The sequence below is a fragment of the Pyrenophora tritici-repentis genome, chromosome 6 (genome assembly GCF_003171515.1).
Source record: "Pyrenophora tritici-repentis strain M4 chromosome 6, whole genome shotgun sequence".
Lineage (NCBI taxonomy): Eukaryota > Fungi > Ascomycota > Dothideomycetes > Pleosporales > Pleosporaceae > Pyrenophora > Pyrenophora tritici-repentis.
Window position 1 is genome coordinate 1250851 of NC_089395.1, and position 17747 is coordinate 1268597.

At 50.5% G+C, this 17747-nt stretch overlaps 6 protein-coding genes across 6 annotated transcripts; 5 read left to right on the forward strand and 1 right to left on the reverse strand.

The window, feature by feature from the left end:
• Window positions 1-1251: 1251 nt before the first annotated feature.
• PtrM4_116920 (Dimer-Tnp-hAT domain containing protein) lies at window positions 1252-3783 on the reverse strand (the record flags this gene model as incomplete). Its single annotated transcript, XM_066108242.1, has 1 exon — window positions 1252-3783. One exon carries the CDS (start codon window positions 3781-3783, stop codon window positions 1252-1254), a length of 2532 nt encoding a protein of 843 aa, XP_065961427.1.
• Window positions 3784-6425: 2642 nt separating this feature from the next.
• On the forward strand, window positions 6426-10954 carry PtrM4_116930 (uncharacterized protein; the record flags this gene model as incomplete). The annotated part of the gene is made up of 2 exons (XM_066108243.1): window positions 6426-7380; window positions 7440-10954. 2 exons carry the CDS (start codon window positions 6426-6428, stop codon window positions 10952-10954), a joined length of 4470 nt encoding a protein of 1489 aa, XP_065961428.1.
• A 667-nt stretch (window positions 10955-11621) lies between these two features.
• PtrM4_116940 (uncharacterized protein) lies at window positions 11622-14555 on the forward strand (the record flags this gene model as incomplete). Its single annotated transcript, XM_066108244.1, has 1 exon — window positions 11622-14555. The coding sequence occupies one exon, from the start codon at window positions 11622-11624 to the stop codon at window positions 14553-14555; it is 2934 nt and encodes a 977-aa protein (XP_065961429.1).
• A 1393-nt stretch (window positions 14556-15948) lies between these two features.
• PtrM4_116950 (uncharacterized protein) lies at window positions 15949-16383 on the forward strand (the record flags this gene model as incomplete). The annotated part of the gene is made up of 1 exon (XM_001935047.2): window positions 15949-16383. The coding sequence occupies one exon, from the start codon at window positions 15949-15951 to the stop codon at window positions 16381-16383; it is 435 nt and encodes a 144-aa protein (XP_001935082.2).
• A 228-nt stretch (window positions 16384-16611) lies between these two features.
• PtrM4_116960 (uncharacterized protein) lies at window positions 16612-16857 on the forward strand (the record flags this gene model as incomplete). The annotated part of the gene is made up of 1 exon (XM_066108245.1): window positions 16612-16857. The coding sequence occupies one exon, from the start codon at window positions 16612-16614 to the stop codon at window positions 16855-16857; it is 246 nt and encodes an 81-aa protein (XP_065961430.1).
• Window positions 16858-17306: 449 nt separating this feature from the next.
• Window positions 17307-17633, forward strand: PtrM4_116970 (uncharacterized protein; the record flags this gene model as incomplete). Its single annotated transcript, XM_066108246.1, has 1 exon — window positions 17307-17633. One exon carries the CDS (start codon window positions 17307-17309, stop codon window positions 17631-17633), a length of 327 nt encoding a protein of 108 aa, XP_065961431.1.
• Between the last annotated feature and the right edge of the window lie 114 nt (window positions 17634-17747).

A 17747-nucleotide genomic window follows, 5' to 3' on the forward strand; every position in this document is an offset into this window, starting at 1 on the left:
GATTCAATTGCACCGGCGATCAGTGTCAACATTACGAAGTCTGACTACCTACTAGGGATTGGAGTTTTGGTAAAAAAAGAGATTCTGGATCTTAATCGTAGGCCAAAGATGTACATGCAGAACATATCTAAAGATATCAAGAGTAAACTCTTGACCCGCCAGACGGAAGAATGTTGAGGTTCTTGAATAACTGGATCATCTAGGTTTTCCTCTTTAGAAGAGAGCTGCTTATACCCGCTGTTGTTAAACATCGTCGAATCTATGTCAGATACTAGTAAAGAAACAAACTAACAAATGGACGGCTATCTTGAAAATAGGTCCGGAACGCTTTGTGTCTAATCTTGCCTGCTGATATGTATATTTTAGCCGCAATGTATATTCCTGGGCTTAAAGCGGCGAAAAACTCGGGGTGATAGAGTGGGATACTCACAAGACTTGAAGTGCGTAGCGTGCAGTAGAACTTCATTGATCTCCACCCGCGCCTCACCTACACAACGCTAAAAACATCCCGATACTGGCTTTCCCGAGGCACTGTATGACTGGATGTATTATCGTAGCCTATTCTGTAATCTATCCGCAGAACATCCCGCCTCTTGCGTAGCAATGATGCGCGGTCGGAACATAAGAGACATCGGAAACTATCTGTCTCCTCTACAATTTATTCCACTTCAGGCTAGGTACTATCAGCTAGGTTCGCTTCTACAAGTGTACAAATTTATACATTTGATTTCCGGCATAGCATGTAGAGTAGATGATAGATTATAAGTATACTACTCTGATTTTATAACAGCAAACAAACATGCCTATGGAGACTACAAGATTAATCGGCCAGTTACCAAGTCCTTGACAGTCTAACGCACTGATACCAAAACTCATCCCAAGACTAAATCCGCGTAGTATCTCCAAGTAGTGCTTGAGATGACACAAATGCACATAGCTAGGACTATCTATTCCCACCGCTGTGACACTAGGGAAATAGTTCTTCACGTCCCTAATTCTTCGTCTATCCCAACGCAGTTTTTACAGATATTTAGAACCTGTTGCAATTGATATTACAAATCAACCACCTCCCACAGATGTCAATGAGCAAGCTGAGCGAGCTCAGCCAATTGGCTTGCTCAGCCAATTGAGCGGAGGCCAGCAGCTCGCTCGGCTCGCTCGGATTGGCTGAAACAGGGCTGTCAGCTCGCTCGGCTTGATGGGCTCAGTCCCGATTAGGAAAGTTATATAGAAACCTTGGTGTTGAGTTTCTCAGTTAATATCCCACTTATGTACACCGTATTTCGCGTCCATCTCCTCATCGCTGATAGCCTCCTTTACAGGCACCTCACCACTGCCAAATCCAGCTCTTATCCATCGTCGATCGCACTGTATTGCTGCTAGAAGTTGCGGAGAAATGCTGCGCCGACGGGGCTCGAGGAGGTCACCCAGCTCGCTGAATAAGCGCTCACACTCACAGCTTGAGCCTGGGATTGATAGCATGTCGATAGCAAATTTGCTAAGGCTGGGGTAGCGATCGCGGAGTCCTACCCAGTATTTTATAGGGTCGACGCCCTCGCTAGCGATCGGTTCGCTGCGTTTCCAAGCCTCATATTCATCCTCCTCGTTCTCCGTAAGCCCTGCAGGCTCAATAAAGCTGTTGATAGCGTCGTCTATATCATTGTGCCTGACTTTGGGGCGTAAGCGCGGCTTCGGTAAGCTTTTGTACTCCGCCCACAAATGTTGAAACTTGCGGTTGCTGCTCTCTAGCCAATCAGGCTTATCCGCCCACGCTGCGTCAAGGTAGCTTTTGTAGCGAGGATGAAGGATTGTAGCAGCATAGTAAGCTGGCGAGAGGTCGAGCTTGTTGTAGTACTCGCGGGCTTTAACTAGGGCAGCGCGGAGGTTGATAGCAAGGTGGTCTTCGGGTGACTCTGTATGCTCATCGTGAATGACGTCTTCATAGCTTTGCAAGCGGTCCTCATAGACTCCAAGTAAGTATTCAAATACTGGAATAACCTCAGCGATTGCTCCAAAAGCACCGCTTTTGCCGCGGCCTTCAAGCCGTTTTGTAGCTTGTTTCAGTGGCCTGAGCACATCAATATACTCAGCAATCACCTGCCAGTCATGGGCATTGATCCCATCAGACCTCATCCAATCCGGCGCTGCAGGCAGCTTGTTGTTACGACTTCGGGCGTACGCGTCTTCAGTTTCAATCTTCTGAATATGGTAGTTGGCGTACCCATTAACCGCTAATTGCAACTCAACAGCGCGCTCAAAACACGAAACGTAAGAGTTCCAGCGAGTAACAACTGGCTTGACGGGCTCCTTGATTTTGTGCTGTTCTGTTGGCGCGTTGACAGGCTGGTCCCTAATAGCGAGCTTCTGATACTTCTCAAAAAGAGCGTACTGTTGTGGTGTTTTGATGTAGTTGATAACCGCGAGAAGCACTCCTAATGGTCCATCGCCTCGCCAAGTAGCCATGTTCTCAGCTTCGTTCACGCGCTCAGTCTCCTCGTTGTCGTAGGACTCTTTCTCCTCACCCCAGAGTAGCATCTGGCCAATGAGATTAAGCGTATGAGGACCGCAGCGAAGGCGACGCTCAGTAGCGCTGAAGCCCATCTGCAAGGCGAGAGTGTTGATCGTGGTGTTGTTGTTATGTGCGTTGTCGAGGACGAAGTAACCGAGCTTGCCCACAGTGATTTCGAACTGCTTGAATATTGCCATCACGACCTCAGCCATAGCCTCGCCGGTGTGGGCACCTGTCAGTTGTGGGAGCGCAATAGGCAAGTCCCTGAGCTCGCCAGAGCTATCAACGTAGTGGGCGACGATACCTAAGTAACCGCGCTTGCCACCTTTTGTCGTCCATCCGTCAAAGCTTATATGGACTTTGCTCATTGATTCTGAAAGGCTTGCGACAACCTTTAGTAACAGGTAGTTGTACAGGCGTATAACGTATCGTGAGACGCTGTTATAAGATGCCCACAGGGCTCGTTCTGCCTCTACGCTAGCTAATTGTATCATATTGCGAAAAGACGATGATTCGAATTGTGAGAGTGGGAGGTTGTTTTCGACGAGCCAGGTGACGGCCGCAAACCTAAACTCTTGTATATTGAAGTTGGTAAGCTCGTTGGCAACAGCCTGAGAGCAGCCCTTCTGAAGGGCGCGTTCGAGGAGAGTTTCTTTCCGAGGAGCGACGGTAGTGCGCTTACTTGGAGGCTTCAAGCCATGACCTTTCTTGTCTTCTCCGAGATGACGTGCTGGCGCTGATGGAGACTGCGAGACGTCATGTATGCCACGGCCAACAGTAGTGAACTTGTGCTTATAGCAATAGTGGCAGATCCACGTGACTTTTGCGACGTTGCTGCGCAAGGCGATGCGATAGCCATGGCTGTATACCCAGCTTGCTCGGTTCGAAAGTGATGTGGGCGGCTTGCAGTGCTTTGGGTAGCGACTCCAATTAAAGCCGTCGTATTTGTCCTCTACCCATACGAAACCCTCGTCGACAGCCTCGCTAGCTGCTCCTGAAGCTGCAACAGTGGCATGCTCGCTGCCCTCAGGTGGTGGGATGATTGTCTCTTCGGCGCGCGACTCTCGGAGGGTCGCTTCAAAATTTGGTGCTTGTGGCGCGGCGACGAGAGCTTGACGCGGCGACAGCGGTGGAGGAGGTGGAGATGGTGAGAATGGCCGAGTATCGACTAGCACAGGTTGGCTGGCAGTCCCGCGATGACGCGCTGCGACTCTAGGGCGCTTCGAAGTTGTCGCGATTTCTAGAGCATTAACGCGTGTTCTTTTTGCTGGCATTATAGCAACGGCGAGGTAGATAATAGCTGCAAATAGAGACGCGTTGATGGAGTATAGGTGAGTGTGGTGGGTGATAAGTAGTAAGTGAAGTGTCGCAGAAGGAGAATATTGTTGCCAGGCCGTTAGCCGGAAATTTAGTAGCTTATTTGCTAGAAATATAGCAAAAAAGAGTGTATTTTAGGTTATAACTAGGTTTCGAACTTACGCACTACACCTAAAAATCATCGTGAGATTGCCCCTCCACCAAGTCCTTCAGCCCCAAGTTTCCAACCGCCCCATCCAACCAAGCTAAGCAAGCTGACTGAGCGAGCGCCTATCCCTAAGCTCGCTCGGCTTGCAAGCGCGCACTGCGCGCTCAGCTCATTCGGCTTGGTCAAAACGTCCAAGCCGAGCGAGCTGAGCGAGCCGGCTCGCTCGTTGACAAGTATGCCACCTCCCAACCGATCCAATCAGTGCACTCCCAGCAGGACATTTGGAGTATGGCTCTATTCGGCTCCCGTCGGCTTGGGCCAACATCACTGCGCCCTGCCTATAACTGCATGCGCCCAAAGGCTCTCCTCGGGAGTTGGTGTAAAGGTTGAGCCGAGGAGTCATAGCTGGAATTTCGACGCCAGGAAGGTTTTGATGTGCCTGATTCAATCCGATCTCGAAGCCTCTGTCGCCCCTGTTCGTGGCAGGGCCTAGATTGCGAATGTAGGCGTTTAATCCGGAGTTGGCATTGAGTGGTATATCATAGTTTTCCCCTGAGGCACCATTCGCCGTCACGCAGTATGCTGATCTTAACGTAACCTCCGGTGCTGTGGCAGGATTGCTGGAATTGATATAGACCGATACCGTCGCATGGCAGATGTAATCTCTAGCGCCGTAGGTAATGACGTATCGGTATGTTAACGCAGATACAAGATGAGCGCTCAACGTCCAAAAGAGGATAATAATCTGGATAATTTTCTGACGTGATGTAGATATTGTGGTAGATCTACTGTTTTCTGTACAAAGTTTTGATGATTCAAAAAATTCAGTACACGCGAACACAATATATACCACATTCATCATATGCTTACTCATATTACGAGCTTACTTGCGTCGGAACTTGCGGCTATTGATTCAGTGGTTTTTTTTGGTCATTTTTCGGGATTTGGGCCAGAACTTACGACCGGCAAATTATTTACAGCCGTGCCTCATGTGAGCCCTGCCCGCAAACGTTGGTCAACCTGACTTGGGAGAACCCCGATCTTGCTGACCACCTCAATAAATCTCAGTCAATTTCTCCGAGGTGCAATGTGCGAGGTGAAATGTGCGCGTTCGCTCTATGACTCATAGAGTTGTGCTAAGTCATTTAAGTGTAGTTGTAAGCGGTGAGTATAGTTTCTTAGGCAGGGTCTAAGTCAACTATGGGATGGAATGGCAATGAACCGTGGATGTCGAGGACAATTACCTATGACGATGAGTCTCAAACCTCCCTTATTAGCGACAGATATGATGGATGAGGACCTGCTTTACCAGAGAATCTCGGCCAATTTCTCCGATCCCATTGCAAAGAGAAGACCTGAACCTCGCACTGCGCACAATGCGCACAATGCGTACAGTGACTCTGCAATGCACCGCATGCGCCTGCCAAAGACGATATCACAACTCATATTACGAGCTTACTGTGTTGGTTCTAAATTAGCACCCGGAATCTTCGGGTGGCCTAACTCAGACTAAGCTAGAATCCTGCGCCTACGCTAGTAACTAAATGGGTTGGGTGTACCCATCGTAATTGGTAAAGCTGGAAGACGTCAAGGGCGACGAGATTCAGACCAACCAGTCCCAGCCAGTTGCCGGCAACGACAGGTAATGTAAGCCCACGGCTGATAGAGATGCGCCGAAGATGAACAATACGATGAAGATGACACCGAAGACACAGACTAAGAGCAACATAGTAATACTGCCGCTAGGGACACAGCGGCGACATTCGAACAAGAAAGGCTCTCTACTACTAACACTGCGCACGAAAAGGCCTAAAAGATAGGTAGAGAAGAATAGCAACGAGCTATAGATATATCCTTAACCCGACTCTAAAAGCTCTAGCTTAAAGGTAGCGAATGCCGCGTCTATCTTTATCTAAAGGTAGGATTAAACCCCGGCTTTGAACCAATGCCGCTTCAGATGGTGGGTAGTTGAGGTGTCCTACTCTGCGTTGCGAAAGTGGGGAACTGACCGACCACGGGTGCTCACCTATACCCGTAAGAGCCCAAATATAAGGGCTACTCTTATACACCCACGCATCAGCCGGGATGTGCTATGGATCGAGGCCAACGGCTACCGCATATTGAATGTTTATAGGCAGCCACAGAATGACTCGACATTTCTGTCGAGACGCGGTGAGAGCCTTCACTAGTATTCACGGTGAATCAGGCTTCCCGTGCTCTGATTGGCCAGGCACTGATTAGTCAGCTGCTCCGTGCGCGCACCATAGATATTCTCCCTTCTCCCGTAGCTCCAATACAACAAGTTCACGCACGTTTCTCCACCTTCATCAGGTTATGAGCCCTCCTCTATCACGATAAAGTGCTCTAGAGGTGCGATTTCCGCAGCAGCAGAACCGATCAGTTGAACACAACATCAGTCACTCGCGCGACGACGACGACGATAAAGTCACGATGGCGCCATCCACAGCGATGGACGCGATCCCAAAGCTACAAGCAGATGGTAGCAACGCTTACCACTGGGAAGCAGCATTGAAGCTGTACGCAAATATTCACTCTATCGGAGGTCTACTCGACGGCAGCTACGTGGTTCCATACCCAGAAACACCTCACTATCAAACTGAACCGACAACTACGTCATCGGCATTCAACACGCCACAACTTCTGCTTGACGCTCAACAACGCGTACGAGCCCACAACAAAGAAGTTACTACACAGTACGACAAAGACTGTGAGCTCTATCGTATCTACAACTCCCGAGAATCGTCTCTCACCTTGGCCATACTTAATACAGTACCAAGATCAGTATGGGACAACGTCATGAACCTGCCTACTGTAAGGCAGAAGTACGAAGCTATTACCGCACGCTATCGTGAACAAGGCGTCACTGAAGAGTGTACTATCTGGGCAGATTTCTTCAAGCTGAGAGCTCAAGACTGCCCCTCTACAGCCAACTTCACCGACAAGTTCAAAGCAGGACTTGCAAAGCTTGACGTCATCGCAGACTGTAAGCTATCTAACAAAGCTCGAGTGTATCAGTTCATTCTTGCTATCAACAACGCCTACCCGGACTACGGACGCGATCGCCGCGCTGATCTGCGCCGCAACGTTACTCTGAACGTCGATCGCATGTGTAGCGAGCTTATTGACGAGGCCCGCCGCGACGACCCAATCAAGACCATTAACACGTCTATCCGAGCTTCTGGGGTGACAACAACCGCAGTCAGCCTCTTAGTGATAACAACGACGCCAACAGAAGCGCCACCCGTGGCCGCGGCAATCGAGGCAATGGGCGAGCCCAGCGCGGACGAGGTAGAGGTTCTGAGGGTGCGACTCAGAGACCTACAAATACCTCCCCATACTGCAAGCACTGCGACTGCAACCATACTGGAGGAGGTGATAACTGCTGGTACACCTTTCCTCACCTCGCCACTGAAGCCTGGCGTCAGCGCCAAGCTCAACAACAAGGCAAACAACAGCCTACTAGCACCAACGCCGCAGCTATTAATGCTGAAGGCTTTGCCTTTACAACGGTTCATTTGTCAGAGAAGGTACAGAGTCTCACCAAGGAGACCTCTAACTTCAAACAACGATTCATTATCGATACTGGAAGCAGCGATCACATCTGCAATGATCGCAGCAAGTTCCAAATTCTACACGACACTGCTCCTGCTACAATTAATACTGGAGCCGGACCTATTACTGCTAAGCAGGTAGGTACCATTCAGATCACTGTCGTCACGTCAGAAGGTGTACTCAACAAGGTCTCCTTCACTAACGTGCTATACGCTCCGGACATGTTTGTATCAGTCCTCTCCCACTCTAAACTACGAGCGAAAAATCTCTATTACCACGGCTGGGACAGCAAGCTGTACCTCATGCCATCACAACAAGAGATCGCCTTCACACCTGAGATCGACAAGATCCCTACGCTCCTCCTCGCCAACACAGAGCTTGAGGCAGCTCGCGCGTTTGCCTTTGCAACCGCCGCAACCACCAACCCAACAGGTGTACTCGCTCCCTATCGCGAGATTACTCTCCAAGAGCTCCATGAGCTGTTTGGCCATGCCGACCCCAAAGCTCTTAAGCTTCTTGTCGCCAACACCACCGGCCTACGTCTCACTACAACACAGGCATTCTCATGCGAGGCCTGCATGTTATCCAAATCGAAGAAGCAGATCTCACGACGGTCTCCAGCCCGCTCAACCACGTTCCTCCATCGTATTCATATCGATATCGTTGGACCAGTGACGCCCGAAGGTGTCAACGGTGAGCGCTACTGGATACTGTACACCGACGACTACTCACGATACCGCTGGATTGATTTCACAGACTGCAAAGCAGCAATCACATCTAAGCTTATACAACACCTGGACAAGATGGAAACTCAACACCACGTTCGAGTGTCGATCGTTCACATGGACAACGACAACATGTTCCTCAACCAGACGACTGGGCGTTACTTCAAGGACAAAGGCATCATCTCCGAGCCTTCCACCGCCTATACACCCCACCAGAATGGAGTCGCTGAAGCCAGCAACTACGTAGTGGAGGTCCGAGCGCGCACAATGATTTTGGCAGCGCCTCACATATCTAAGACATACTGGCCATACGCAGCCCAGTACTCCATCGACGTCCTTAATCATAGCGTCAGCTCTGCTGTACCAGACAGTAAGACACCAAGACAGCTGCTATTTGAGCACATGAAGGTTGCAAACCCTGTGCCTAATCTATGCTCCTTCCGCACCTTCGGAGAAGCTGGGTACGTCCATCAACCAGTACAGCGACGAGTTCAGAGCGCCAAGTTTGAACCACGATCGGTCAAGATGTACTTCGTCGGTCGAGAAGGATCACGGATCTACCTTATGTGGGATCCAGTCACACAGTCCATACACCGTACGAGCAGTGTTGCTTGGCCTAAACACGACGTCAAAGCTGTAGTCCAAGAAGACACAGCTACAACCAAACCGGATCAATGCTTCTATATCCAAGATCCACCGCCAGCACTAGATCCCTCTTCATTTCCACACCATGAAGTCTCTCTCCCGGAGCAAGGTAGTGGTTATGTATTTGACGGACTAGAGGCTGAAGCGCAGTCTAGCTTTGACTTTGACGCGGACATTGACAACTATAACAGTCTTACCGAGGTTGCTAATGCTCGAGCAACACCTCAGCGTCGGGATACATCCCAAAACGCTCCACGTCACGACGAGATCAGTGCATCATTTGATGCCCGTAACATACTCGATGGACGTCGTCGCATCACTCGACCGCCCAACCGATACGCGGCAGTCTCTCGTTGCTTTGCTACGGCAATTACAGAGGCAACAACAACAGACTTACCGCCTGAGCCTGCCACACGCAAGGCAGCACGCCTTCATCCATACAGCAAGCAATGGATCGCTGCTGAAGATGAAGAGCTCGTATCACTCGACCAGAATGGCACATGGGAGACCACAACCACGATCCCTCCCGACGTATACGCCCTGCCTACTAAGTGGGTATACAAATACAAAGTCAAGGACGATGGACAACTCGAGCGCTTCAAGGCTCGACTGGTTGTCTGTGGCAATAGGCAGGAGACCGACTTCTGGCGCGAAACCTACGCTGCAGTAGCTCGCGCAACTACACTGAAAGTCCTTCTCGCCCTTGTCGCAACCGAAGACTTAGAATGCGAGCAAGCAGACGTTGTTACCGCCTTTCTCAACGGTAAACTAGACAAAGACGAAGTAGTCTATGTCCGCCTGCCAGACGGACGCAAAGCCAAGCTTATCAAAGCTTTGTACGGCCTGCGCCGCTCACCACGCCTCTGGTACAATGAGCTATCGAGCTATCTCAAGGGTATCGGCTTAGATCCTTTAGAGTCAGATCCATGTGTCTTCAAACACCTAGACGGCAGTCTTATCCTTGCGTATGTTGATGATATCATCTTCATCACAGCTACGAAGCAACGCATGAAGGAGATCAAAGAGGCTGTATACAAGAAGTACAAGTGTCGAGATCTAGGACCAATCTCTCACTACCTAGGTCTCCGGATCCGACGCTCACGACCATCCCGACTCATCGAGATCTCAATGGAGTCATATGTCGACAAGCTTGTAGAGGAGTATAGTCGTCAACACGCGCTCCCTCGCTACACGCCGCTTGATACCTCAGTACTCAAGTTGAAGCTGCGATCTCCAACTGATCTTGCAACTCAACAACAAATTCAGAACTACCAAAAGGTTATTGGCAAGCTGCTGTATCCAGCAACCCAACTGCGAGCCGATATATCCTTCCACGTCGCCTATCTCGCCCGCGCTATGAGCAATCCAACTCAACAACACTACGAGTACGCAATCCAGATCATCGACTATCTCAAGACCTTCAAATCTCTTGTAATGAGCTATCGAGCTACATCTCCACACGCACGCATGCCTATCACCATGTATGCGACATCATACGATGACAACAAGAACAACACTAATCCTACGCTACACCTACATGGCTACAGCGACGCCTCATTTGCTGACGGCGAGGACCGCAAATCAACCTCCGGATACTTGTTCAAACTTGCTGGAGGTACTATCTGTCACAAGTCAGTCAAGCAAAAGCTAGTTACAACCTCAACAACTGAAGCTGAGTACGTTGCTCTTACCTACGCCGCTAAGGAGGCTACCTGGCTGTACCGTCTGCTACACCAGCTCGGTTACAACGGTACAGATACCCATCCTATCCTTATCTACGGAGACAACGCTCCATCTATACAGCTACTACACTCAGAGGGTCATCACGAGCGTACAAAGCACGTCGATATCTACTACCATTACATCAAGGATCAAGTCCGCGACGGCAACCTCTACGTAGAGCATGTACGAACTCATGAGATGGCTGCTGACGGCCTCACGAAACCTCTTGAACGACAAGCCCACAGCAGGTATCTACAACAGCTAGGCCTTACGACTCCAACTATCGAAACAAAGGACTACAACAAAGGTGGATAGAGCAGGACTATCAGGTCCTGTGGGGGTGTGTCGAGACGCGGTGAGAGCCTTCACTAGTATTCACGGTGAATCAGGCTTCCCGTGCTCTGATTGGCCAGGCACTGATTAGTCAGCTGCTCCGTGCGCGCACCATAGATATTCTCCCTTCTCCCGTAGCTCCAATACAACAAGTTCACGCACGTTTCTCCACCTTCATCAATTTCAATACCTCACAGCTTTAACGCCACCCCGTAACTGCCTTATAGGGGGTGACTTAAACGCCCGCCATGAACTTTTTGAGCCCGGCTCCACGTCGGCCAATAGGGGGGCAGAGATCGCCCGCTGGGCCACTCAGAACGACATACCCTACATCGGCGAGGCAGGTAACCCAACACATCGGGCGGGACACGTGCTAGACGTATCCTTCTCAAATATACCCTTCGCTAGAACGACAGTCCGCGAAGATATGTATACAGGGTCAGACCATTTCACCCTAGTGACTGTCCTTCCAAGCCGAGGGAGAGCGGTGCTAGAACAGCATCACTACCGGGTCCACGAGAGAAACATAGATAGGTTTGCCGGGCTAGTTCAACTCTACACAGTAGGCGTACAGCCAATTAGCAATAGCGCCCCAGCGGACGTAATCGACGCAAGCATAGCTAGAATCACCCAAGCTATAGGAGATGCAATGCACGCGGCGGGAACACCAAATAGAGAAAAAGGCCACTCCGCCCCATGGTGGACAGAGGACTGTAGAGTGGCGTATAAGCGGCATATCCAGGAAAAGTCGGACTATGGCCAATCCCCCTCAGAAGCCACCCGTGCGTTCCTAGCTACGGTACGAAAAGCCAAGAGAACGTACTGGCAGCAGCGCATAGACGGCTGTAATAACGACAAAGATCTATACAAGCTAGTAGGCTGGCATAAACTATCATTCGACCAACGGGACACCCCACTTGTAATCGAAGGTAGGACAATCACAGCACCACTCGAGAAAGCTGAGGCACTTAGAGAGGCAATCCTCGACCGTTTTTCGGCGGAGGACGACCTCCTAGAACCACCGCCTCTTGACAACGACCCGCAAACCACGCCACTACCATGGGACACATACATATCGATGGAGGAGACTGAACGCTACGTGATTGGAGTATCTAGCACCTCCCCAGGACCCGATCAGGTGACCGTCCGACTCCTAAAGGCATGCTGGGAACACATTAGACACCTAGTGCTAGGCATCTACCGGGCGTGCATGGAACAAGGCCACTACCCAGCCGCCTGGAAGACGGTAGAAGTGGCCATGATACCCAAAGTCGGGAAGAAGGATAAGTCCTCACCCAGATCAATGAGACCAATTGCCCTATCGTCCTGTCTAGGGAAGGGACTCGAGCGTATCATAGCAAGGCGCATAGCACACACAGCTATGGCTTTTGACATCCTAAGCCCACAGCACGGTGGAGCGCTGCCAAAACGCTCTGCGATGGACCTGGCGACCGCATTCACACACGACGTGGAGATGGCTTGGTCAAGACACGAGCATGTCTCTATGCTCACGTTAGACGTCCAAGGGGCGTTTGACGCGCTACTGAAAAACAGGCTACTACACCGAATGCGGCAACAAGGGTGGCCACCCCTACTCCGGAAATTTATCCAGAACTTCCTGTCGGAAAGGAGGGTGCGAGTACGCCTAGGCAATGTCACTACACCTGTACATCGAGTGGCCTGCGGCACCCCGCAGGGATCGCCGCTATCACCGGTCCTATACACCCTATACCTAGCTGAACTACTCAACCAGGACCGAAAACTCCGGTTCGGGTATGCCGACGACATCAACCTATACCGGGTCTCCCACTCTTTAGACGAGAACGTCGCACTGCTAGCAGAGGACCTCAAATCTATCAATGAATGGGGAGCTGCGAACAAGATCACGTTTGCACCAGAGAAACGGGAGCTGATCCACCTCACGCGCCAGAAAGGACTACATGCGCCGCCAATCCAATTGGAAGATCAAACAATTCACCCTATAGCCCCTGCGCAGGGGGGAAGCCAGACAGCGCTGCGCTGGCTTGGGGTGTGGTTTGATAGGGGACTAACTTTCAAGAAGCACGTCGCAGAAAGGGCGGCGCAAGCTAGGAAAGTAGCGAACCATCTCCGGAGCCTCGCCAACACAGCCCACGGCCCTCCAGCAGGATCGCTACGCAAGGCAGCCATAACATGTATCCTGCCCATACTACTATACGGAGCCGAAACATGGTACGAGGGCAGGACGAAGAACCCACGAATTGCAAGGGTTTCCCGTAAACCCACGGTCAGCACTAGGGTAGGCTGGCACCTAACCACGATAGATCAGGCACTAATAGCAGCCACGAAGGCAATCCTCCCTGCGTGGAGGACAACACCAAACGCAGTACTGCTAAGAGAAGCTGCGATGCCGTCGGCACAGGTGGCGCTAGAGGAGGCCAAGCTCCGCTTTGCAGTTCACCTACGCACAATAGACGACAAGCACCCACTTACTAATAGAACTACACTGCCACTAGTCATACGAGGACGCGCAGCGGGCAACCGACGGATACCAAGATCGAAGGTTCAGCGCGTAGCACAACTGCTACCCGCCACACCCCGAAACGTCCTAGCCAGCCCTCACTTTTCAGACGGGTCGAGGCAGGATCCAACGCAAGGGCAAGGAAAGGACATTGCTGCCCAGAATTTCACCATCTGGTGGGAGTCTCTTGGACAAGAGACAATCACTGTCTTCTCAGACGGGTCTGAACAACAAATCAACGGTACAAGGGTGGTCACTTACGGGTACGCTATATACCAGGGCCAGGCCGCCGTGGCGACTGGACAAGGCTCACTAAATGCCCTTAGCCACGTCTTCGATGCGGAGGCTATAGGCGCGTGCAGAGGACTCAAACACGCACTACAACTCTCACTGCCTAGCCAGAGGGAGATCGTACTTTGCATAGACAGCACTTCGGTAATATGGGGCATACGCGGAACCGCCCCTACCTCCTCCCAATGGGCGTTCCTCCAAATCCATGGAGCTATGGAGGCCTACAACGTGAAAACGCGGTGGGCGCCGGGACACATGAAGATTGTTGGAAACGAGCTCGCCGACCAGCTGGCTGACAGCGAGGCCAAAGACCCGCACCAGCCATACGGCATGGCCGCCTCCCCCACAAGATCCGGTATACGAACAGTAGGCCGCCGCCTCCTCGAACATACAAGGGACACTTGGTGGCAGGATAAGAGCAGTAGGCTATCAGCATGGTACACGCAATGGCAGCTGCCATACGATACTAGGCGCACGCCCGCAGCGCTATGGCTACCCCGAAGGATACTCGCGAAAGTCCTTATGATACGCTCAACGCATGGCGACTTTGAATGGTACCACCGAAAATTCAACCACGAGGATACCTCGAAATGCCTATGCGGCAGGCCCAAGACGCCAGAACACCTAGTGTTCTGCAAGAGAGCCACAACACACTTCAAGAAGTGGCCTCTACGCCCCATCGTGCCCCCTCGCACAAGACAGGAAGGCCTAGCGTACCTCGCGCAATTAATAGACCAGCCACAAGAGTTCGAGACCTTCGTTAAGGTAACGAACTCCTTCTATAACGAGTGATTTCTATTTTTGAATTTCACAAAGACCCGCTGAATTCCTTGGCATTATTCAGTGTAGGATTCGCGGCAGAACGCCGCATAGATGCCACAACCCACACGCTCTCTTTCAAACTTTTCATTATATCTCAAATTGCCTCTTGTTACTTTTTCGTTTCTCTCTCTAAAAAGCAGTCATTGTACTGCATCGATCAAAGGCGCAAGCCACGAAATACTAGAATATTGTAGGAAAACGGCTTCAAATGGCGGGAGTCCTTTTCACGAACATGTATATAGGCAGGACATCACTCCCCTTAGATACAAAACACCTAGGAATAGGTTCCACGAGGCAAGTGCGACAGCACTATAAGACCACGGCGGGACCCGCCCGAATACCCTATGGGAGGTTACAGATAGGGCGTTAAACCATAATCAACATCAACATCTGCGTTGCGAAATCCAGTTCAAACAAGTTCATTATGTACGCTAAAGGCAGCCCTGCCTACGTATATTTACTACGTATACGGTATAGGTATAGTTCCTTAACTACTTACTTGTATTGTCATTATAACAAACTACGTTATAAAAATCTATATTTTTTGTGTTTGCCAGGTAGAGGCATGTTACCTGTTTGGACTTTTTGGATTTGTAATACCCCCAACTCATGACTAGAAAATTCATGAAACTCTATTATTAAGCATCGACATCACTTATATATACAATCTCAAAGTTTCCTACTCATACTACATCAATCTCGCAGTAGTAGTAGAGATCCACGGAACGATAAAAGAACGTGACAAACTTACCAATAAATTCGCTGAAGTCATGCTCAAAATATTGGACGATAAGACGGGCGCGAAGAGAAAGCATTGGGGAATCGGGACGAGAAATAGAGACAAATGGGGCATTAGGACCATGCATAAGCGGGGCCCTTATTACCAAGGGCAGAAAAATGCCAACGTGGGCAGGGGCAGAGGGGGATAAAACCCTTGCATGCGATACATGCCTAAAAAAACGACGCCCATGTATGCGCTTTCTCAAGCCCACGGTTGAAGAGCTGCATACATTAGCTTGGTGTCCCCTCCTAGATAGTATCAGAAAGGACAAACAGCCTGGAGATATAGGTTTCTGGGTCGAGGATTCAGCCTACGCGTGCAATCGGAGTGCCAATTTCGTAGGAGAAAAGTAATGTGTGCCTTGTTGTGCCAAGGCTATGAAGTCGCGCTAGCGCTTGTTTGCCCTACAGTCGACTCATCCTCACGTGCAGAGTCTGGTGTTGCCTACAGCTCTTAGCTGCGGGATTGCTTAGCTTATAAGGCTCTTCTCGATACCTCCATACCTTCTACCTTTTGCCATCAACACAACACCAAGTGGGCATAAGTAAGTCGCCACTACTACCATGATGTGGAACAAAGCTAATGCCTATGCTAGAGATGGAGCCAAACGACCCCGGAACCGATTCCAACCCTCTGCCAGTTGAGCTACCAGAGTACCTGTCACTGGAAGTTCTGTCCTTGGAGTATCGCAAGCCGACTGAGTCTTCCCTGAGTGAGGCGCCCTCTGCTACCTGTACCCAGACGTTTCCATTCATGTGTCTCCCTAAGGATGTACGTCTATGCGTGTACGATCAGATCGCCTCCGAACCTATTTACCACACCCTGCCCGGACCTTATGCTGGTGTCCCGTACGCGCGTTCCGATATGTCGATGCTACGCTGCAGCCGGGAAGTATACATGGAAGCAAGGTGCATCCTACAGCAGGGGGCTAAGGAGCAACCAAACACTCTTACAGTACAGCTAGCAGGTCGCCTAGACAGCAGCAACGACAGACAGGCCGTCCAGTACGTCGACTGAGTGTTGTTGCTGATCTATCGGGTGGTGCATCTTCTCCAAATTCCTGCATTTTATGACCTATCTGTGGATGAAGCCATCCGCTACGCGAGTAATTTTCTCACCAGTCTGGCTCAATTTTATGTTAACAGATCGGGCCGTGGAGACAGATCAGCCCTCTTCAATGGCCAGCAGCACAGCTTCTGTGAATATACACTCCACACGTGTCGTAGCCTTGTGGCTGGCGGCGACATGACTGTCTACATCCTGCTCAACAACTGGGTCCTGGATCCTATCGAAGGACAGTGGAACGTACTTGCGCATATAGTACAATTGCTTGGCCGCGATTGCACGGGCACCGTGACCCTGCAATTTCTAGCGCCTTGCCACAAGGTTGATCACTATCGCGCAGCCTTTGTAGCAGCCTGGTCGCCTGATTACATAGCGCCCGCCCGGTGGTCCGTCGACGTAGTTCAAGAGGCGTATGTGCCGCTGTAGCGAGGGGCGTTCTTGAACGGCCTATACGCTGATGAAAACCTAAGAAAGCACGAATGGCCAGGATATCAAAGGGGAAAAGGCACGGCATGGAAGATCTGGAGTCACTAGCCTAAGGGCGCCAAGTCACTGATACTGCTGTGAGAGATTATGCAAGAATGACTGGACAGGAGGGTAGCAGGTCGTACAAAGTTCATACCAAATACAACATGCTTGCATTGAAACTCCATGATTGTCATGATACCCGTGTCGTTACCTACCTGTACCCAAAACTATTGGCGTATATGACTCAGCCCACATGTTACTGTAAGGTAAGAGGTAAGAGTGAAAAGTCGGTAGAGCTCTCGTCAAAATCAGGCAATCGATGGCTGTTCAGTCTGGAACGCCAATGATACCATGGTACTGTAGAGGAGATATATATCAGCGCGCGCACACAAATATCTCCATCTCCTATGTGTGTGCTAGCCAAAGAGCCAGACGAAAATTTTCCAGTGAGATCACTTACGAACAGCTTTCACCAAAAGGACGACAAAAGCAAGTTTGGGAGGACTGTGTATAGACTTCGGAAGCTTGAAGCTCTTGCTTTAGAGAAGACGGTACAAGCAGCTAGGATTGAGGCACAATCGGCGGTGATGGTGGTGCAGGCAGAAGCACAGAGAGCGGAAGCTGCGAGGATCCGCGCAGATGCGGCAAGAACCGTTGAGGAAGCTGTAAACATCTGCCTCCAGTATGCTAAGCAGAATTTGGAGTCATGGGCGTCGCAGCAAAAGCGCACATAGATAAAGACAACCTAAGAACGAAAGGAAAGATGAGCAAATGAACTATAATATCACTCTGAACCCGCCGATATTTCTACATGTCTGGAACCTCGCATTTCCGTGTCTTGAACCTCG